This window comes from Rhizomucor pusillus, assembly GCF_041956525.1.
Source record: "Rhizomucor pusillus strain CBS 183.67 unplaced genomic scaffold VTP01scaffold_15, whole genome shotgun sequence".
NCBI classification, from domain to species: Eukaryota; Fungi; Mucoromycota; class Mucoromycetes; order Mucorales; family Lichtheimiaceae; genus Rhizomucor; species Rhizomucor pusillus.
Window position 1 is genome coordinate 24,886 of NW_027192157.1, and position 20,475 is coordinate 45,360.

The 20,475-nt window shown below is 45.5% G+C and overlaps 10 protein-coding genes across 10 annotated transcripts; 3 read left to right on the forward strand and 7 right to left on the reverse strand.

The window, feature by feature from the left end:
- Positions 1 to 182: 182 nt before the first annotated feature.
- VTP01DRAFT_2959 (uncharacterized protein) lies at positions 183 to 1,442 on the reverse strand (the record flags this gene model as incomplete). The annotated part of the gene is made up of 2 exons (XM_069381476.1): positions 183 to 1,318; positions 1,385 to 1,442. The coding sequence occupies 2 exons, from the start codon at positions 1,440 to 1,442 to the stop codon at positions 183 to 185; spliced, it is 1,194 nt and encodes a 397-aa protein (XP_069236606.1).
- Positions 1,443 to 2,131: 689 nt separating this feature from the next.
- Positions 2,132 to 4,005, reverse strand: VTP01DRAFT_2960 (uncharacterized protein; the record flags this gene model as incomplete). Its single annotated transcript, XM_069381478.1, has 4 exons — positions 2,132 to 2,304; positions 2,366 to 2,481; positions 2,557 to 3,854; positions 3,910 to 4,005. 4 exons carry the CDS (start codon positions 4,003 to 4,005, stop codon positions 2,132 to 2,134), a joined length of 1,683 nt encoding a protein of 560 aa, XP_069236607.1.
- An 885-nt stretch (positions 4,006 to 4,890) lies between these two features.
- On the forward strand, positions 4,891 to 6,017 carry VTP01DRAFT_2961 (uncharacterized protein; the record flags this gene model as incomplete). The annotated part of the gene is made up of 6 exons (XM_069381479.1): positions 4,891 to 4,914; positions 4,973 to 5,118; positions 5,172 to 5,289; positions 5,345 to 5,496; positions 5,555 to 5,659; positions 5,729 to 6,017. The coding sequence occupies 6 exons, from the start codon at positions 4,891 to 4,893 to the stop codon at positions 6,015 to 6,017; spliced, it is 834 nt and encodes a 277-aa protein (XP_069236608.1).
- Positions 6,018 to 6,256: 239 nt separating this feature from the next.
- VTP01DRAFT_2962 (uncharacterized protein) lies at positions 6,257 to 8,636 on the reverse strand (the record flags this gene model as incomplete). The annotated part of the gene is made up of 10 exons (XM_069381480.1): positions 6,257 to 6,376; positions 6,446 to 6,706; positions 6,758 to 7,059; positions 7,121 to 7,190; positions 7,245 to 7,800; positions 7,853 to 7,883; positions 7,943 to 8,092; positions 8,158 to 8,245; positions 8,304 to 8,376; positions 8,443 to 8,636. The coding sequence occupies 10 exons, from the start codon at positions 8,634 to 8,636 to the stop codon at positions 6,257 to 6,259; spliced, it is 1,845 nt and encodes a 614-aa protein (XP_069236609.1).
- A 285-nt stretch (positions 8,637 to 8,921) lies between these two features.
- Positions 8,922 to 9,591, reverse strand: VTP01DRAFT_2963 (uncharacterized protein; the record flags this gene model as incomplete). Its single annotated transcript, XM_069381481.1, has 2 exons — positions 8,922 to 8,949; positions 9,011 to 9,591. 2 exons carry the CDS (start codon positions 9,589 to 9,591, stop codon positions 8,922 to 8,924), a joined length of 609 nt encoding a protein of 202 aa, XP_069236610.1.
- A 501-nt stretch (positions 9,592 to 10,092) lies between these two features.
- Positions 10,093 to 11,336, forward strand: VTP01DRAFT_2964 (uncharacterized protein; the record flags this gene model as incomplete). Its single annotated transcript, XM_069381482.1, has 5 exons — positions 10,093 to 10,254; positions 10,511 to 10,687; positions 10,748 to 10,830; positions 10,903 to 10,999; positions 11,094 to 11,336. The coding sequence occupies 5 exons, from the start codon at positions 10,093 to 10,095 to the stop codon at positions 11,334 to 11,336; spliced, it is 762 nt and encodes a 253-aa protein (XP_069236611.1).
- Positions 11,337 to 11,642: 306 nt separating this feature from the next.
- On the forward strand, positions 11,643 to 12,919 carry VTP01DRAFT_2965 (uncharacterized protein; the record flags this gene model as incomplete). Its single annotated transcript, XM_069381483.1, has 4 exons — positions 11,643 to 11,856; positions 11,929 to 12,031; positions 12,107 to 12,678; positions 12,735 to 12,919. 4 exons carry the CDS (start codon positions 11,643 to 11,645, stop codon positions 12,917 to 12,919), a joined length of 1,074 nt encoding a protein of 357 aa, XP_069236612.1.
- Positions 12,920 to 12,964: 45 nt separating this feature from the next.
- VTP01DRAFT_2966 (uncharacterized protein) lies at positions 12,965 to 14,914 on the reverse strand (the record flags this gene model as incomplete). The annotated part of the gene is made up of 5 exons (XM_069381484.1): positions 12,965 to 13,768; positions 13,833 to 13,963; positions 14,053 to 14,223; positions 14,291 to 14,364; positions 14,442 to 14,914. The coding sequence occupies 5 exons, from the start codon at positions 14,912 to 14,914 to the stop codon at positions 12,965 to 12,967; spliced, it is 1,653 nt and encodes a 550-aa protein (XP_069236613.1).
- Positions 14,915 to 15,281: 367 nt separating this feature from the next.
- Positions 15,282 to 17,079, reverse strand: VTP01DRAFT_2967 (uncharacterized protein; the record flags this gene model as incomplete). The annotated part of the gene is made up of 8 exons (XM_069381485.1): positions 15,282 to 15,752; positions 15,816 to 16,135; positions 16,203 to 16,303; positions 16,364 to 16,506; positions 16,573 to 16,688; positions 16,750 to 16,911; positions 16,984 to 17,000; positions 17,066 to 17,079. 8 exons carry the CDS (start codon positions 17,077 to 17,079, stop codon positions 15,282 to 15,284), a joined length of 1,344 nt encoding a protein of 447 aa, XP_069236614.1.
- Positions 17,080 to 18,216: 1,137 nt separating this feature from the next.
- VTP01DRAFT_2968 (uncharacterized protein) lies at positions 18,217 to 19,918 on the reverse strand (the record flags this gene model as incomplete). The annotated part of the gene is made up of 4 exons (XM_069381486.1): positions 18,217 to 19,312; positions 19,386 to 19,521; positions 19,614 to 19,749; positions 19,817 to 19,918. The coding sequence occupies 4 exons, from the start codon at positions 19,916 to 19,918 to the stop codon at positions 18,217 to 18,219; spliced, it is 1,470 nt and encodes a 489-aa protein (XP_069236615.1).
- Between the last annotated feature and the right edge of the window lie 557 nt (positions 19,919 to 20,475).

Genomic DNA, 20,475 nt, shown 5'->3' on the forward strand with positions numbered 1-20,475 from the left:
AAAGAACAAACAGTAAATTACGTATGTACAAAAATATATGCTGTAGGGTAGGAACGTGTAAATGTGCAAAATGTGTATAGGGTGAGTTTGACGAGAAGTAACAGCAGCAGCGGCGTGGTGTGGGAGCAAAGACTGTAAGAACGTACAGGGATGTGAGAGAGTATGTATAACAAAGAAAGAGTCTATCCATCAGACCAGGAGCCATCTGGTTCTGTGAAAGGCAAAAGGCCGGTCTGCACCGTCGCTCTAGCAAATTCGTTCAAAGGCGATGATGAAATCTCCAGAGAACGGCTGTACACCATGCATATCCGTTCTTCAATCAGTCCTTCTGATATCTCACCCAGGCGCACGCGGGCACTTCCAACAGTTCTCGTGTGACCGTTAGGATAGGCGAGTCTCAAATGGATCGTGATCCGGCCGTGGCTCCGTAGCCAGCTGACAACATCGGCTGTATTCCCTCGCACAGCGATGGTATACGATTGATTAGATAGCAACCTCCAGACAGCATTGTCAATGATGACAGGGTACTCTGCCGAGTGATTAGCAAAGGAATTCAGTTCGATGTATGGCTTCACGTCCGGTTTTAGATTTGGCACGAAGCAGTACAGATGCGTTACTCGGAATATAAATGTATACGGTGTCTGTCCCTCTCCAATCTGCAGGACTTTGTCTGTATCGCTGAATCCAGCCGTCAATGCGGTGCTTGTCTGTTCAGACGAGAGCACGGACGACGCTGATGTGAGTGGTGGGGATACGTTGGCAACGAGGCACTGATCGACGTGCATGGCCGATCTTATCTCTAGTCCTAAATCCTCACTATCTGCATCGTTGAGGCGTAACGGACGTCGCAGAGGCGTGCCGACGTCCTTGTTGCGGTCATTTTCTGACGGCGGCATCTCGACAACAAATAAGCCTGCCCTCACTGCTGGTTTTCCTTTGCTGAGGGGTTTCCATTCACCCTTATCGACCACATACTTTTTAATCTGCGTTATTTCCCGCTTGCCGTTTTTCATGAGCACGAGTTTGGCATCTGGGATAGGCAAAAGAATCTGTCCGAGGTTTTCTGATTCACCATCAATCGACATGCTGTACACTTCGAGCGAGACGTGAGCCTGGTGCGTCCGCAGCCGTTGCAGGATTTTTCCGGAAACAAAGTACACCAATGTTGTGCGCCACTGTGGTCGAGAGCTGCATGCTACGGGGTGCGTACAAATGAGCGTCTTGGGCGGTATGAGATCGTCAATGGCCGGCGGTAACTGCAGCTCGAGCCGACTGTGTATAAAGAGATCTCGATCCGCGTCGGGTGCAAAATGTTTGCCTACATTGTGAGGTCAAGAGTTACCATGTGAACCACAGCCATGCCTGCAAAAGGCTAATTACGTGCCCTCTTGTATCGCTACTAATATTGCATACTCGCAAGTTTTAGTCAGTAACAAGGTCATTGCCAGGAAAGAAGAAAAAGGGTCGTATCGTCAAGTGAACCAACAATCCCCAAATTTTTTTTAAGATTTTCTCTTCTGTACCTGTGCACCTTTTTGGACGAACGAATATGTATCACTCTGGTAGCCTTTACACGGCTTTAGCAGATATGTGGAGGAATAGAAAAGGCTGTGCCTTTCTTTTCCAGGGGATACTGTGTCGATTTCGGGGTGCCCTGGCCTGAAAGTTGCTTGATGCTTCTGAACTTCGGAAATAGCTCACATATCCTATCCTCATGGTAAATTATGTTGCCTTTGAGGCCTCAAAATGCTGTATCTAGTTGATGGCTATAGTTTATGTTGAATGCTTTTCTATACTTAAAGTTATATAACATAATCTCTACGAATTTCTAATGCGCTGATCTCTTTGAAACAAAACGGACGATGGCATGAAGAATTTGGTAACTATTGCAACTTTATGAGATATGATAAAGTTGGCGATGCAAAGCAAAGGATAGAAAGGAATTAGCATGCTTGATACTTAGCAACACAATTGACCCCCAAAGTTACTAAAGAATCTCTTGCAGCCCTTGTCAGCTATAATCAGCATTGAGATCCTTATATTCAAAATAAATACACATGTATATATCGCTATATTAGATAGTATGCGACAAAATTGATATCAAAGACGTATACTATATTACTTTGTATCTTCATCCTGGCTGTGCTATGCCTTTAACCAGGATACAGCCAGGGTTACCGATCTCAAAACGCCATCCCTCGCGTTTTAGCCACTTGAGTGCAGATGGCAATAATTTAGATTGACCGTGTTCAGAATGGTTGCCAACACCTGTGATTATTTTAAGAGGTCGCAACTGGCGTCTCGCTTATTTTTTTTGTATGAGATACATTTAGGCACGCAGTAATCTAAAAAATTATTCTCCTACCGGATTGCATTTGGCTTCTGGACCACCATTGAGTGACTCCTTCTTTGAGAAGTACCTGAGCTTCCGCAACCGTCAAGCCATGGAGATCTAAAAGATGGTCATCGTTGTGGCGGAGTCTAGGAGACAGGTAGGCAGGTTAGCACATGCACAACAGCAGCTGATGATCATTTCGATAATTGAAAAAATCCTACCTTTGCTGTCGAACCAACGCTCTTGCAGCTCGCATGTTCCATTCTCTTGCCTTCTTATCCAACTGACGTGCCTCGTCGGAATAATAGAATGCTATACCACCTTCACCAGGGCCCTTATTCCTAGCTTGTTTGTACGCAGCCGCTGCTTTGCGGAACAGCTCATTGCGTTCCATCATCAAAGCATACGCCATATCGCGACACGCTGCCGGGTCTTCTTCGATGTAATTTTGTTTGTTATCTAACAATAAATACTCGGGAACGATAGGCATGTCAGCCGACGCCGCTGCCTTTTGAGCACTAAGTAGTGCCATTTTTTCCAAACGTTCTGCAAGTTCTTGCTGTTCCTTGTCGTAATGTAGAGCAAAATCAAATCCTTCAGTAACGAGTTGCTCCAACGTCGAGTTTTTGCCTTCCGGAGCTGTCTGTTGTCTCCACAGTTCGTTTACAACAACACCCAGCGCTATTCTATGTACTTCATCCTTGCTTCGATCCACAAGAAGTTCAGTGAGTCTTTTCTGAATATCATCGAGCTCCACAAGTTGTTTCCAATCGAAAATATAGTTGGCTTTTGGTTCGCGTTCCATGACTTCTCGAACAGACGCAGTTACGTTTCCGCGGGAACGCTGGACGCAGCCGAGAATGATCGACTTTGAGACACTCGGGAACACTTTGTGGATAATGTCTATGCGATCATCATACTGGTGCCAATAGTTAAACGGTAGCGTGGCAAGCTCGTGATTGTATTCTTCATCGTCATCGTCGTAATAGTCAGGATCGTTGCCGTGGTTGTGCATCGCTGTAGGAAGCTGGCCGGATGTCCACACCGTTGCCTTCTTCTTCTTCTTTTTCTTTTTAGCTTTCTTGTATGGATTTGGTGTTGTCCACGAACCAGATTCTGGTAAAGTTGGTCCGTTTTCATCGTCGAATTTCTGTTGGTCTTCTTCAAGGTATATATTGTTTAAAAGGATATCAGTTGCTTTTTCGAGATCGTGATCTTGCGCGCGAAGTACTTTAAGAAGTTGACGTTTATCCGTGGTTGGAAAACATCTCATCAAAAAGTCAATGCCTTCATCCTCGTCAGCTACTGAGCTGTTGCTTCCCCCTAGCAGTTGGGAAGAATGTCCTGACGAAGAGGACGTATCCTGGGTATCTGTCGACGTATCGAGTGCTCCCTGGTCCAGTGCCGCTTCAGCCTCACGAGCCAGCTCTTTCAGTATTGAAAGCGAAGTGCTGTAATCATACGAGTCGTTCCAGATGGCTTCAATGAGCGCATTGTCCAACGGAGGGCAAAAAGCCGCCTTGCAGCAGCATTGTCAGAGAGATCAAGACCTTGTGTTTGTTCGCCATGGTTACCTCTAGCTTTTCCTTGTCTCGCCGTCTCTTATCCTCTAACTTTGTGTCCTTCTTGGTCTTGAACGAGGAATACTGAGTGTCTTGAAGTCTTCCCATTATAAATCTTATCCATCATCAATGAGGAGAAAAGCAAAAGAGAAAATTTGGCAGAAAGCCTTCCAAAATGAAAGATGCACATGACGCATATAGTATGCAAGGCCAACGAAAATTCTCCCCGCATGCATCATCATGTCAGATTTGAAAATAGTGAATCATTACGTGCTGCGCAGTTGATCTGCGCCAAGGGCAGATATAAGTAAGAATTGGTGTATTTCTTGGAAGTGTAAGCCCCCTCGCACCATGGATGCAGTTTAAAGTCATGTCCAGAACGGATGAGTTGCTGATATATGCAATAACTTGCTTAGTATAGAACGGATATGCCATTAACGTTTTCGTTGCCGTGAGTTGAATGCTTTTATGCCTTTTACTCTGAAGACACTCTGCGCGCGATCGAAAGCAGTGCATGTACGCTTATAGCGATTTGGGGAATGCAAATGTTTGATATAACGGAACTCAATGTCTTTCATAAGTTGTTTGCACTCCTTGCATCGCACATGCATTTCTCGTGGAAACCCGAGGATTTCTGAAATACAGATACTTGGTCTATGAGAGTGGAAATAGCCTTGTAACTAAAAAGAACTAGCGGCATGCTCGCATAAACATGTTATGTATCTGATACATACCGTAAATACTCCCGCGTAACTCCAATGAGAAAAATGGGCGTAAGACGCAAGAGTAACACATAATAAATGCACTTGTAAGCATTTTTACAGCGTCAAAGGACATTTCCTACCAATTGTCTGTTTTGCTGCTGCTCTGTAACACGATCAGTCTGATTGAAGCACACGGAAGGTCCGCAACGAAGCCGAGGTGGCTTGCCTCAGGTACATTTTTGCCATTTTGCATTTCCATCGGCGGCCTTGTCTCTACTATTATTTAGCCATGGAAGCCTCCATTAAGAAACAAGTATGTTCTTCCTCTCTAATGTCACAACAAACCCGGAAATCTCACCCGATCCTCGCAGGCACACAAAGCGATTTCTGCATTGCATAAACGACTCGCACAAGAGAATGAGCAAAACAGCCTTTTACCGGAAGATCGTGGCTACTATCTTCGAATCATTCTGAAACGTATCGTCCGTACACCTTTCCACCCGCACCCGAAACCAGTGTAAGTGTGATACCGGATAGGGTCGTGTGACGGGATCGCTGAGCGATCTATAGGCGACTACCACACTCTTTGGCGGCGCAAGAGGATGTGGAAGCATTTTTGATTGTCAAGCACGGTGATGAAGAGTACTTTGCAAATGCTCTAGAGAAAGATGTACCCCAAGTAAAGAAAGTAAGTTGATATATATAGATATAGATCAGAGTAGATGCTAAAACTATCGAAATAGGTTATTTCTATCAAGACCTTCAAAGAAAATTACAAGACATTTGAAAGCCGGAGAAAGCTCGTAGCTTCGTACGACAGATTCCTTGTAGATAAAAGAATTGCGCACGAGGTCGTCAGCGCTGTCGGTAAATCGTTCTACGACAAACCCTCAAGGTTCGTTTTACTTAACAAAGAAGGATGAGAACAAGGGTCTAAACATGGAAATTCATAGATTACCTATTCCTATCCGTTTGAACAAAGGTGAAGGCCTCATGGCAGCACGGATCAAGCAGATCTTGGATGGCACGCTCGTCCGACCTCGACACACAAAGCAAGAGTAAGTTCAGTCTGGTGGAAATTGATATCTGATATCGGCTGTGTACTGACGTCCAAAAACAAACAAAAGTGCAATTAAGTTTGGCAGTTCAAGTATGACTGAAAAACAACTTTTGGAAAACTTTGATGCACTGTGCCCCATTGTTGTCGAGAAATATGCAACGGACTGGAAGAACGTTATGGAGCTAGAGATCACCGCACGCGACTTGCCAGCATTGCCTTTCTACTGGTCGCTGCCAGATGATAACCTTGTGGAAGAAGAGAAGAAGGAGGATAAAAAGACCGAAAAAGTCAAAAAGAGCAAAAAAACCACCAAGAGCAAAAAGGATAGCAAAAGCAAGAATGCTGCTGATGCATAATAGTGGCGATCATGAACAATTTCTTTTTCGTTTGCATTAAAAGAACAGACCATCATCCATAGTGTACATGCATATCAGGACTCCTCGCAGCAGGTCGATCTATCGCATGATTTAACCTTATGGTTAAACCTGTATATTCTTTTTAAAAAAACCGACAGGTTATGAAATTTGCTCATGAATGTGAAAATGCAAGTATATATATTGAAGAAATGGATAATTTACAGATACTTTTGGGAATTTCAAGGTCTGTTGCTATTAACATTTACAGCATTGGCACCGTGAGCCTCTTCCACTTGCGTTTCTGTCGACGAGTGCTCGGAATGTCCGTTCATTGCTTCAAAGTAATCCAGAGAGCGTCCCTAGGTAAAATCATTCAAAAGGTTATTTTACACTTGCTCTGTCTCTGTGTGATTTCTCCATCTAAATACCTTTGGCTCCGGCATCCATGTTGTAAATATTATACACAGCAACATCAAGGCGCCAAAGATGATGAGCACGCTTGGCAGGAAATGCCGTTCACCAGGCTGTCCACCGACGTCTGCCAACGAATTAAAGGCAAATGTAGCAATGATGGCGCCCAGCTTGCCTGATGCGGCAGATATTCCGTGAGCTTTGGCCCGATGTCTTGTTGGGAAAATCTCTGCAGGAAAAACAAACGTTGTTGTATTCGGTCCAAAGTTGAAGAAGAACTTACAAAAAAGTCAATTATAAGCCATAATAAGCATCAGGACTTCCCTTACCATTGCAATAGCAAATAGCACAATGAACAAAGCTACTGATACTTGATGGATGGGTCCCCAGGCTGCGCCCAGGATGATAAAAATAATGCCGACCAGAATGAATCCAAGGAACTGGATAGGTTTCCTTCCGATCTTTTCGATCAACAGCACCGATACAATGTAGCCAGGTAACGCGCCAAGTACGGATAGGATGAGATTACCCAAGGCTTGCTTAAACAACGTATCCCACGGTGCGAGATCCTCCGGGGCAAAACCCATTGAGCTAAGAATCAGCGCCTGGTTCAGGTTCGTACCATAGAAAGCTTTTGAAAACGATCGTGAGAAAAACAATATGGCCAATTTGGTAGGATGTCTTGTACTAACCAATATCCATAAAGAACCAGCTCAGACTAGCACCAAGTAACAATTTGAGATTGGGCCACTTGCCAAAATGCTTCAAAAGATATTAACGATCAGCTTTATCACCGTGGATGCCTTATTTGCATACATGTATGAAATCTCGCATGTTTTCCTTGCGAATTTGCTTTTGTGTTTTTGGATGCGCCGGAGAATACTCCACGCTGCCTCCAGTCTTCAACTTTGCGAGCCCTATCTCTTCGTCGTCCAAGGCCTGCGATAACAGAAATGCCCTCCGCCTGAGCGAAACACTGGATCTCGACCGCTGCTGTTCCAGGTCTATCTCATCATCGTTATTTTGCTCGTCCTGCTCTTGCTTGTTCTTGTTCTTTTTCTTCGTCTTTCGCCAGGAAGAAGTCGCTTCCATAGCTTCCATTGCACCTTTTTCGTTATTCTGGACCTTGACTGCATATCGAGGAGATTCTGGCATGGTCAGTCGACCGTAAACTGTGAGTACCGCCGGCACGGCTCCCAAACCGATACAGATTCGCCACACATAGTCCAGATTATCAACATTGCTCTGCACAGCGCCTTTGAAGCAGGCTAATACAATCATTGTTACGAGCGCTGCTGCCACCTGTCCGAATCCTTGCATTGAAAAGATAAGTGCTACCATTTGTCCTCGACGACCTGCAGATGACCATTCACTGTTGCAAATTAACAAAATATTGCGGAAACGTCTCCATATACCATACTTACGCAGCAACGGAGCTTGATAGTGGGTAATCGCCTCATTCAAAGCAGGACACGGTGAGTGCCACTGCGACGTATTATTAGTTTTCGCCGTACCTCCTATACCCATCCCAAGGAAAAATCTCCAAAATCCAAGAAACCCAACCGCGCCGACGCCTTCGACGGCTGAGGCAGATGTAGCGCAGTTGATGGTGGATATGATAATAAGTATAAGCTCGAGACCATAAATCGCTTTCCGGCCAAGCGCTGCCAAAAATTTAGTTCTCAGTGCATTGTCCTTCTTTACACCGCTATGTTGCCGGCACACTCACCGTCACCCAGAAACCCGAATAGGAGTTGTCCTATGAGCTGGCCAAAAGAAACCATACCCTTGAAAGGTCCCTGAATACCGCTCGGCATCTAAGCGGATTATATGTCAATTTGTCAAGTCGGATGTGATTCATTCTAAACGGAAGACCTTATTCCCGCTGTTCTTGTAATAAATATATCCCAACATTGGGGTGACCAAGTTGATGATGAAAATGTCATATCTGGTCCAGAACGCGTAAGGATCAGTGTTTCCGGCGTATACAGCAAGAAAGATCCGAGAGACTTACGCATCGGTGAAGAAACCGGTGCTACTGATCAGAATGGTTCTAACTTGTCGCCAGGTAACCTTTTTTCTGGTGTCATCGAGTTCTTCTAGGGGTGCAGGGCGGGCATTTCGTCTAGCTATCGATCGTAGAGTCGCAGGTGGGTTGTGGCAATGAGCTTCTTCGCCGGTGGCAAAGTGATCGTCGTTTTTGTCCATTATTGCAAATGGAGTGAAAGAGTTGGTATCATTGTTTCTACGACTCGGCTTCCCCAGATTTTTCTCCTTTATCTTTCCGATTTTCTTTTTTGGCCTGTTTCAAACAGTTCCCCCTTGCACGATCTTGACCTTGGAAAAAACGTGCGTTTGGAAAACCCTGGTAATCTGTGTATAGATTTTTAGTTCATCGATGACAGCCATCGATAAGTGCTTCCCACAGACGACGGACATTCAACGTCACCGTTCGCAAAATGTTGTAACAGCACTACTTACATTCTGACAAGTCTATTGTTTCCGATCATCATCTGTGTTTCTTTATAATTTCTCTTGGTCATGCTTCTTGTACTTCTTTTCATATTTAGCACCTTCCTTACATTCTGCGGCTTTTTTGTCTTCTTGTCTCAACCTCCTCCGCACGTTTCTCTTCTTCGTAATTTTTTATCGCTAATTTTATATCCTTCAGCGTTATTGGCGGGAACTGTATTGCAGGAAGAGCGTTCGCCACATCTTCCGTAGCGGTTGGCTCTGGCTCTTCCTGAACATCATCTACTCGGTATCCGCTTGGTATTTCGATAGGTGTCCCTTCCGTAGGTCGCTTTCGTTTGGGCGTACTCCTGCGGACTGGTGCAGTATCGGTTGGCTTTTGCTGAGTATCATCTCTTCGATGTTCGCTTGGTGTTTCGATGGGCGTCTCTGCCGTAGGTCGCTTTTGTTTTGTGTGGCTCTGTTGACGCGCAGCTGCTTTTGTTTTTGGTTTAAAGCGACGTGTCCGTTTCCCTGCGAGCATTGGTGAAATTCTATCGTGCGGGTGCGATGCTACATTGGCATTGTTCGCTTGCTGAAGCATCTCTTGTGCACCAGCTTCACCGCTTTGAGCATTGCTTGATCGGCATTCTGGACGCGTAGTCGCTTCGCTCTTTGGTTTATTTTGTCGGTTGATTTTGTCTTTCGGCATTGTGTCGCTCGTGAAGTGTAAAAGGGGGGCGCAAAAGTGGAAAAAGCGGGAGACAGGCAAGTGCCTTTTTTTGTGCGATTAATGCAGCAAAATACTGAAATTTGGTAGGCAACCGCAAGTGGAATACAGTGCTAACAAAATAATAAGCTCAATCCTTGTAACAGCATAAATTCCATTTTCTCTTGAACGTTGGATGCAAAGCGTTCAGCTTTTGTTATTCATTCAGGAGCCCATATATCTGGTTTAAGCAGCTAAATGACATAGAACATGGTATAGAACAGAGAAGATCATTTTCGTTTTCCCAAATCTCAGAGTGTTGGTAAGTTATTAACAGACTAATCGAACCATGATATAATCATCCTGTTAGGAGCAACCATCTCCAGACCGTAATATGAAAAGCTGAGACTCTTCGGTGCACGGTCTTTGAATCATGAAAATTAGGACTTGATCGGCAGAAAGTCACAACTGCGCGCGTTACCCTCTTTCTCGTTTCCTCCAACCATGAGCGACTCTGATCCGTTTGAATGTCGACTTAATTTCCTCTCATTACTGGACAAGCTGAATGCATCGCAGCAATCAATACACAAGGTAGCCAGCTACGCCGTGCGACATCGCAAGTGGGCGGAAGATTTGTACAGTTGCTTGCTGGAAGAGTTGGAAAAGGTAAGCATACCCTGTTTTATTTTTCTTTTCATCGCCTTGTGTGAGCTGTGGGCGATGAGGCTCTGGCGGATGATATTTGGGGAATGGGAGAGATGAATGCGACGTTAAGGATAGAAGAAAGATCTTTTGATATACACCGTCCATGCATAAAATTATAATGATAAAAACACCGAGAAAGAGAACAATCAGAAATCTTATACATGATTTTTCTTTTTTTCTTTTCCCATTGGGTCTATTCTTTGGGGGTTTATTGTAGGCGTCCATACACGCCCGAATTAACATCGTCTATGTCCTTGACGCCATATTTGCCATCAGCCATAAAGCGCGCTTCACGGGATACAGTGACCTCACGCGACGAGATCTTGGGCGGATCGTGGAAGCAGTCGTACCGAGTGATCCTAAAGGTACTGTCAACATCAACAACACTCGCAAGGTAAGATTGTAAAAAGTTTCGAGGAGGTTTGATCAACGCTCAACGATCCTTTACACTTAGATCCTGGACAATTGGCGCCGGCGAAAATACTTTGAAGCTGAAGAGATCGATCGAGTAGAAGCACCTTTGCTGGAGCGTGAAAGGTAATTGTAGAAGCAGGGTGTATGGGAGGTCCAGCTGTTGCTAAGCTCCAGACTCTACGACAACCACCACAGTGCTCTGCAAGAGGAGCCGGCGGCAGCTACAGCAGCAAACGAAAGCGGATTTTCGAAACATGACATATTTCGACGAATGGAAGAGGATCGGGAACGGGTAAGCTTTCTAGTCTGGAAAAATGATGACGCTGCTGAGGGGAGAAGAGAAGGGATAATAGAAAAAAAAATGCCTCACATACATATGGTGATAGCACAAACGATTCCGAGAAGAAATATGGATTCGATCAGCGGACGAGCCTGCGGATGCCGAGTTTAATCAACTGTGGGATGCTACGGATCCGCTCGACCCGGAAAAAGATTACGAAGCAATGATGCGGCAAAATATGATACGCCTACCCGACTATGCTTGGCACACCATGTTGCAGCACAACCCAAGCGACGATGCTGCTGCTGTTGAGAGAAGCAATGGAGGTGGAGACACAGCCGCCTCTTGATGACTGCCTCTGGTGTGTGACACACCAGACGAGTCATTTTTGCCTCAATCCCCACCTTTTTTCCACTCCTTCTGCCCACCATAATATTTTCTGTATATCGCTCAAGGCCCGGGAAAAAAACTGTGCGCTGCGGAGAACCGGAATTCAACGACTCAAAAATTCCCTCACCTGGCCAGATCTCATTTTACTTCAGTCCCTGTCTCTTTCTCTTTTTCTCTCTTTCTCTCGCTTTCTCTCTCCTGCTACATCTTCTGTATTGTCATCATTCTCGTCTCCTTCTATCCACCTCTTTACCTCTCAGATACGATGCGCAAGGATCGTATCCACAAAATAGAAAATACATTTCGGATTCTCCTTGATGACAACAATGATTCCGGTGTTGTACAAATTCACGCTGAATCCGGTGGACTTTTGAAAGGAGCAGTAGTACTCGACTGCCAAGGCAGTGCTAAATGCGTGCGTTTGCGCTCCATTGTCTTAAAGCTCAAGGGCAAGGCCAAAATCGTGTGGGTCCAGGAAGGTTGATATTATTGAATCAATCTTTTAGCCGTTACCAATTGAATGAAACTGACCAGCTGAGAAAATGTTGCAGGTCAGCATTACTGGGAAGAACGTACGATTATCCATCATCGATGGGTGCTTTTACCACCCCCATCCCGAGCAATGCATTCACTGTGCGGACAGCAATATCGGTGGTATGGTCTTTATTTTTTTATCGTAAGATTATTATTGTACATGTATGTGTGACCAAGTACAATTCTTGTTGTCAGGTCCTTTGCATTGTATTTACCATCCGAGCTTCCCGCAACCATCCAAGACCAGGATAACATTTCGATATCGTACAGCCTAAAGGCAACAGGAGAGCGACCCACATTTTCGCCCAACTTTGTCTGCAAACGCAGCCTTCGAGTGGCACGATACCTGCCGGAGCACGTATACAACGACTGGAACGTCGCCGGATCATTTGATATCAACAACGATTTGCTTTCACATCGCATCACTCTTCCCAGCCCCGTCTGCGTGCCCGGCAGCACAGCACCCATCCGATTCGAGTTTGAGCCGCGCTCACCCTCAATAGCCTTCATCCGCTCAATTACATGTATACTCAAAAGTTACGTAACGTTATCGACAGGCCGGCATTCTGGGAAACGGACGTACGCACTAGCCTATCTTCGGGACGACCATTTTACGCGTCGGCATCAGGAACCGCCGTCGTGGATCAAGACAGAGCATCTCAAAATCCCAGACTGGATACCGGGTGACACAGACTATGACTTGGTGCGGATCACGCATAAACTCAAGATCGCTGTCAATGTAGTCAAGACAACCGGCGAAACAATGGGTAAAAGGAAAAAGACTCTTTTGTATGGATATATAAATCTGATATCAAATATTTAGAATTGCGAACGTCGATACCAGTTATTGTAGGACATGTAGTTGACAACAATATCCACGAAGGACAAGACGACGAGTTTTTACCAGCATACGATACGCTGTGTAGTCGGTCACCATCGTATCACAGCATGTTGTCAAGTAATCTCCAACGCTGGTCCCTATCTTCGCTTCCAAGCTACGCTCCATAGTATTTTATCGAGAGATAAACGGGTGTAAAGATAAAATCATTGTTACTACTGTGCTTTTTGGCTCTTCTTTCTTGAGATCCAGAACGGTCGTTTCTTGGGTTGTTCACGTTCGGGCTGCCACTCATTAAAGTAGATACCAAACTCGCCAACCACTGGCATGTGGTCGCTGACGCCTACAAGGCTTCCGTCGAGGATGGCTTCGTACCGGTAGCACACTGTCTCCCTAGATTCTACGACGTAACTTGCTTTGTTTCTCGATGGCAATGTAAATCTGAGCCGGAGTTTTGACGTCGATGTCGTTTTCACTGACGGTGCACGACCCTGTTGCTGTTGATCTCTATCGTACCACAAAATACGATCTGTCCAGCTAGGTATCCGTTGCTTGGGACTGGTGTCGTAAACGAGCTCGGCTGCAGAAACCTGGGATCCCGGAGTCTCTGGAGTGGACTGCGATCGCTGCTGCTTTGTTGTGGTAGGTATCTTGGCTGCTGGAGGCGTGCTCGGGACAGATTCGGAGTGCTTGGGAGGTTGTCGCGACGACGACGATGCAGCAACAACTGCGTTTGTGTCGCTTTTGATGGATGGAGGTAGCGGTGGTACAGGAGGCGGTGGCGAGGCAGGGGATGACGAGTGCTTGGAGATGGACGACTTTTGCGAAGCGGATGTATACGTTGAGAACCAATCCTTGTAAGACGAAGAGGTGGACGAGGATGCAGGTGAGATCGGTGGCGATGCCATAGCGTCGAGTTTGTATGTTGGCGGGAAGTTGATGGGATGTTCCTTGAAAGGTGCTAGCGGACAGTTGCCAGAGCTGCGTTCCATCAACAGTTGGTCGAATTTCAGCAGAGACTGCAGGTATAAAGTCAGTGTGTATTCTATATCTAAAATGGTTCGCTGTAATTTATTTACTTGCCTGGTAATCCTCATTTTTGATACGTTCTAGCACCCACGGTCGATCAGCGTTGATGCGATAGTTAGTATCCCCAAAGAAGAAGACATGATCAAACTCGTCCAGGACACTCTTGGATGCAGCGTCTTCTACTACTAAACATGCAAGTCAGGATTATTTCCCAGCTCGTGACTCTATCTTCTTGGCAAGAAGCGGCGGCGATGGGGGATTCATGTATACATACTTGCCACTTTATCCTCTTTTGGTTTAGCTCTCGTTGCTCTGCGACTCAAGCGGCGCAAAAGGGACATTGTGCTCTGTCGTGCTGACTGCTCGTGTTTGCAGTTGTCAAAATCCAGCTCATGTAGGATCCGTTCCACGTTGGCGTTTCGCTCTGATAAATTCGCCTGGTGCGCTGGTGGCGGTATTACTAATTAGTCAACAAATCGTTGTTTTCTTCTTCTTGGGACCCGAATCTTTACCCCTCAAGTGACAGTTTATGAACAAAAGTTTGCGAGAACCGAATTGAAGAGAAACCGCGACGGCGCCTTTGTTTCTAGAAATTTGTTCAATCAATTTAGAGACTCCTCGTCCCTCGTGCTGCCGTTATTATATATGTATGAATATACAAACCCGATCATGTTGGCCCAGCCAGTCTTGATCTTGTTACATCTTACAGACTGCACTCGGTCGACAAGTGGCGTCCAAACAAATATTGCCAAATGCAATGCAGCCAGCGTCTCTGTTTTGAGCATCGTGTAGCTGTTTCCCAAAAAGTCTGACAGTCGCTTTTCCCATATTTCTTTCGATGGAAACAGGAGCGATTCTGATATGTCTCGCTCGCACTCTTGAGTACCGATGGCGATAATGTGATAGCGAGGACTGTTGTCCTCGTCTTGGTTGTTATTATCTTGCTGGTGAGTGCTCAAAATTGTCGCAAGGTCGATGGGAAGCAGCCGTCCATACATATTCCAGGTACCGACAAACACACGTAGTCGGTCTTTGCTGGCTGCTGCTGCTGTCTGCTTTGGCGACGACGATGATGATGATGATGACTGGAAAATTAAGCGCGTAGCAGCATTCAACTTATTCCATTCTTTGGACATCGGGAAAGCAAAAGGAAAAAGGGAAGGAGGGCAAGAAGCGGCAGCGGTCGATCATCTTTTTTTGAGCTGTATCATCGTGCACTGTGCAACCCTATTCTTCATCGGTTCATCACTCCGACGATCCCGTTGTCGAGGTCTCATCCACCACTAAGCCCAATATGCACAGCAGCATGTATGCATGTATGCATTCAGTATCAGTCGGTGTTGCTAAACCTACTCGGCTTCTTCTTGCATCATACATCGCAGACTGGTATCGTCGATGCAGACGACAGCAACAGGCTTTATTGTTAAGCTCTGGGAACTTTGCAATTCTGGTTGTTAAAAATGGCTAGTACCATGATCTCTTAATGTGTAAAGCGCCCCATTTTTAATACTCTGCATATGGACCGGCTCGTCGTTCAGGTGATTGTTGAAGCCAGTTGAATTCTCTCGCTTGAGCAATTTCGTGCTCCAGTGCATTGTACTCATCGTAGGCAGAAGGCAGCGAAGGTCGCGGTGAGCTGTTGACAAGGTGACTTTGGCTATTGTGTACGCCGTAGTAGGACGGGATGCCCATTGTTGTAGGAGAGTGGAGAACAGATGTGTGTGGCGGCGATGGGGATGCAGGTGTCTCCGAGAATGCGTGGGGCATCGTATCAGGTTGCTGGTTAGGAATATCGCCTTTGTTATTATATCGCTTGGTGGAATCATTGATTATGAATCTCGTTACACGCTCGCTTAGTCGTCGCTCGTTAACTGCTAGCTCAGTATCTTCCTGATACGTGACAGCAGTGTGCACTTTGTTGGAGTTTGATGGACCGCGCTGCAGATAACTACGCCGAGGATGGAAAATCGAGATCTATCACAGTCTGTGAGTAACGCAAGGTAGGGCAAGTTGTCCGTTGCCTACTGATAGACTTACAAATATCAGCCAAAGACAGATGACACACATGTTGCAGTTTGCAATCAGCAAGTCAGTAGCAAACTTGTTGGTGTTGATGGTCATGCTTGTGGTTAGACCATCTGCACATAGGATTATAAGACTCGCGCCATAGAGGGTAAGGATGATAACGAGCAGCACGTTCATATCTCTAAAGTATTCGATTTTCGTGGTCACACCAGGGTCTGACTTGTGTTCGTCTGTGCTTTTTGTTCTTTGTGATCTGAGCGATTGTTTTGTAATCCTCAGCAGTCTTGAGAAACGAAAATGTGACCGCACACCCAGAGCTGCCGTAATTAAAACTAGAGCGAAATAATGTTATGTATCTATGAACGGGAATGTCGCCGCAGTATCTCTCCTTTTTTTTACCTTCTATGCCGTATGCCAACTGAGGAATGACCTCGCTGTAGAGCTCGTCATCGCGCCAACGCCATTGCAATACCGGGAAAAGGACAAAAGAGCCCACTGCCCTTTTTCTTAAATATCAGTCTCCATCGTGTCATATTTTTGAAAAAGAGGAGCATATGTACCAGAGGATGTAAAATTTAAACTCCCAGGATCCCATGAAAGATTTCTTTGCGACGGTGTTAGATAAATAATGCCAAAAGCATTGCAGCAAGAAGAAAACGCCCGTTTGAAATGAGAAAGTTATGCATTCCACGTAATCAATAGGCTAGATAAACGACGCAGTGTTTTAGAAATAAGATGCTTATTGCGTGTGCTTTATATCGTAACCTACTTGGATAAACTTTTGATGGTAAGGATCCCAAAACTGGAAGGGTTTTGTAATGACTTGGCCGTTCGCAGGAACGTACATAAAGCCTTCGCTGTACTTTATCCATGTTGATATAATATCTATTATTATGGTTCTGCGTTTACTAACGGAGACTCAAGATATACACACATTATATCTTACCCCAGGTTGATTGGGTTAACATCATAATAAACATTAGATACGTAATGATACTTCGAAGCTCGCCCGCGAGCACTTTGGATGGTTTTAGGCATCGGAACCGGTCCGTTACCCACAAGTGATGAACCAAGTATGCTGTGATGTAAGCCTCAAGCATGCATCGTTCTTGAAGAATAAACGTAAACAATGAGATTCCGTTGTTTGCATGTGAAAATCTTGATTGCTCTCGTTACGTACGCAAATATGAAAAATCACTAGTCGATAGTAAGCACCCGGCACGCGTAAATGCAATGACACTTCTCTCTATCTGCCTGCGTACCTTAGATGAGTCATTTGGAAAGGAGAGGAAGAGGAAGAGGAAGAGGAAGAAGGATAAAAATATAACAAGAGTTGATTCCTAATTGCCCAGCAGGCCTTTAATCGATTTTGGTTTGTCGGCGTCCGATCCTCTGCAGCAGAGCTGGGTTGCACACAATTATACGCACCGAAAAAGTCAAATGCGACGGGCGGGGCCAGCTATTCGAATATTCGGGACGGTTACACTCGCCGTATAGATAGCTGGCTGGTGCTAATAAAACAGAGAACCATGGATATGCATCTCATTTCTCGGTCCAATCGCGGCATCGCTTCCTTTTTGCAGCAGCTCTAAAGCATCTGAAGCTTATTCAGTGCATATTTGCTGCATGCGATAGGGCCATAGCTATCTAGCGAATGTTTCACTTTGTGTGCGGCAACACGTAATAAAAATCACTTTATGGTGAGAAACTCTGTTGTGCTCTCGTTCGTTGTTTGGTCCTTCCCCGTGATAGCGGCGTGATTAGGTGAAAGAACAATGATAGAGGACTACTAGATGTGGGTATACGCGTGACCTGGCCGCGAGCGCGGGATACTTAGCTTGGCCGACGACGAGGACTTGTGAAGGCAACAAAAATGGACCGCCGTCAATGTCGGAGCTGATGCAAAGTAAAAGGGTTTCGTGCAACATGTCACCAACTATACTGTTCATCCATGTTTGTGATGCACGAACCATAGTACACGCAGTCAGCAAACGAATAAATAAGCTTAATCGTGCACGCTCCTGCTTCACCTGACGCTACATAAGGCAACTCATCCATCCATAGCTGGAAAGGGAAAAAACCCAACCCTAGTACCTGTAGTCTGGATTTTTATAGACATGATGTTAAAACTGCAGAGTCTTTACTTGTCAAGGAAAAAAAAGGAGGATCTTACAATGCTACTTTGTAACTGAATTACTCGGGAAGAAGCGCGCAGGAAACAAAATGCGCCATATGAAAAATGGTGGATATAGCAAAGAAGGACAGGACCAAAAAAGGATACAGGATGGGGGATAGTTAGATATGCTTACAAATATTTGAAAGAAAAGAAAAAAAAGAGAAAGTTCGCAAACAAACAAATAAGGTTATGTGACATAACAAGCAGTAGCGGATAGAAGGAAAAGATGGATGATCATTAAGCGTATCGTTTTCCAATGATATGCCACATGGTCTTGTTCTGTACACGAAGCGATGCGCAGCCAATGAGACCGACGCCAACGGTGATGCAGCCAAGAGTCAAGAATGCTTGTTCGAACTTGTCGTTGAAGCCGCGGAACATGAGATTAAAGACAAGACCACCAAGGTTGCCACCTGCGCCGACGACCCCCATGACCTTGCCGTTGTTGAGAGGATCAACAAACGGGACAATGCCGAAGGTTGTGCCACACACGAATTGCACAAAGAAACTGAAAAAGACCATGAGCACGATAGCAATTGTCATGGATGTAAGGCCAAAGCTGAACCCGATCAAGAACGCGCCCTCGAGCATCATGGCCATAAGCTGTGCTGCGATGCGTCCTGGTAGGTGCAATCGGTGTGCCATGAAATCAGAGAAAAGACCACCGGCGAGTCTTGAGCAGATGTTGAGGAGACCAAAGATGGAGCCAATGTAAGAAGCCGTGGACGGATCGAGACTGAATTTGGTCTTGAAGACTTGGCCGATGACATTGTCGATAGCAAGCTCGGTACCAAAGGAGCAAGCATAGTGGGTAATCATAACGAGAACGGCAGGGTTAATCAAAACTTTGCAGAAACCTTTAAATGATTCAAAGGCGCTTTCATTCTTCTTTACTTCTTGGATGGATTCTTCGTCATCGCTGGTAGCAGCATCGACTTGAGTAGCAACAATGCCCTTTTCCAACTTTTGTTCTTGTTGATCAAGTGAGGACGTGGTGGATAAGGATGAACCCGATCCCTTGGCGGCCTCTTCGCAGCGAAGCTTGAGCCAATCGCCGTGTGGCGTATCGGTCGCAAACAAGAGATCGCAGAGAGCAACGAGGATGCAGATACCAACGGGGATCACAAAAACTACGCGCCAGGCTTGCCAGGTAGGAAGGTGCTGTCGGATACCACCAAAGATTGCAGGCATGATGAGGTAAGTGACGCCAGCACCCATGTTTCCCCATCCTGCAGAGATGGCATTTGCAGTGCCGAGTACAGAGGGCGCAAACATCTGCGTGGCCCAGAATTGGCAAGGTACAAATGTAGCGCCGAGAATACCAATTACGAATCTAAAGTCGAATTTTGAATCTGGTTAGCACGAAAGATTTAAGAAGCAGAAAGATGATGTTGCTAATGTGTTACCTGAGACCGATCAAACCAGCTGCATTCTTCAGCAGACCAGTCATAGCACATGGGATGGCACCGCTGATCAAGATGGTAGCCATGACGCGACGAGGTCCAAAGCGTTCGCACATGGGACCAACGACTAATCGACCAACTATACAAAACAGAAGGACGTCGCCGTAAGAAATACAAATATTTTGGAAGCCGGAGATGAATCGGTTCAAATAGGAGTTAAACCAAACTTACTAATAGTAGCCGCAACAGCGACAACGTTCGAGTCGTATACTTCCTCTGAAGAGATCTCCAACTCTTCAGCAATGTAATCAATTAGAGGAGGGATAGAGTACCAGGACATGAAGGCAACCATGAATGAAAACCATGCCTAGATCCAGCAAGAAATTTTTCTTGTAAGCCAATGCACAAGATATTAAAGAAATCTATGAACTTACAAGATGCAATGCTCGCATGTGTGGATCTTTTAACGAGTACAATCGAAAGTTAGTGGCCTTGCCATGTTGGTCCACTAGGATTTGTTTAGCGAACAATTGCATGTCGGTGAAGCGAGAAGGATCAGTTGTGTAAAAGCGTACAAGACAGATAGGGCAGGGTGAAATGAGTTCAGAGTAATAATGCCGCGGCGCAGTGCAAGAAGCAGCGTAATCCAACAAGACGGGCGAATAAATAGCTTTTGAAGAGTGTGATGGATCGAAGAAGGTACGAAAAAGATGGGCGAGCTGTATATATATTAGATTTTGTTTATGTTTAGATAAGGATAACGACCGAGAACCGAGATGATGTAAAACGCGCAAAAATAAGCTTAAACCATAAAACTTGTTAGTGGTGCAGCTAGGCAGTGCGCGAGTGCTGACTAGGAGAATCTGGAGAAAGACAAGATAATGCACCTGACCGTTTTGGAAAGACTCGATCAAGCTGGCAAGAAAAAAAGGCCGTATTGGTCCGCAGATTGGTGTGTGTGTGTGCGCGCGCGTGGTGGTTGTGCAGAAGGAATTAAATCTCGATGTATGGGGGAGTCGTGAAGATCACGGATTATCACAATGGTGGCAGGGGCCGGTGGGACTTTGCAAACTCATAGTAGTGCTTGAGATGG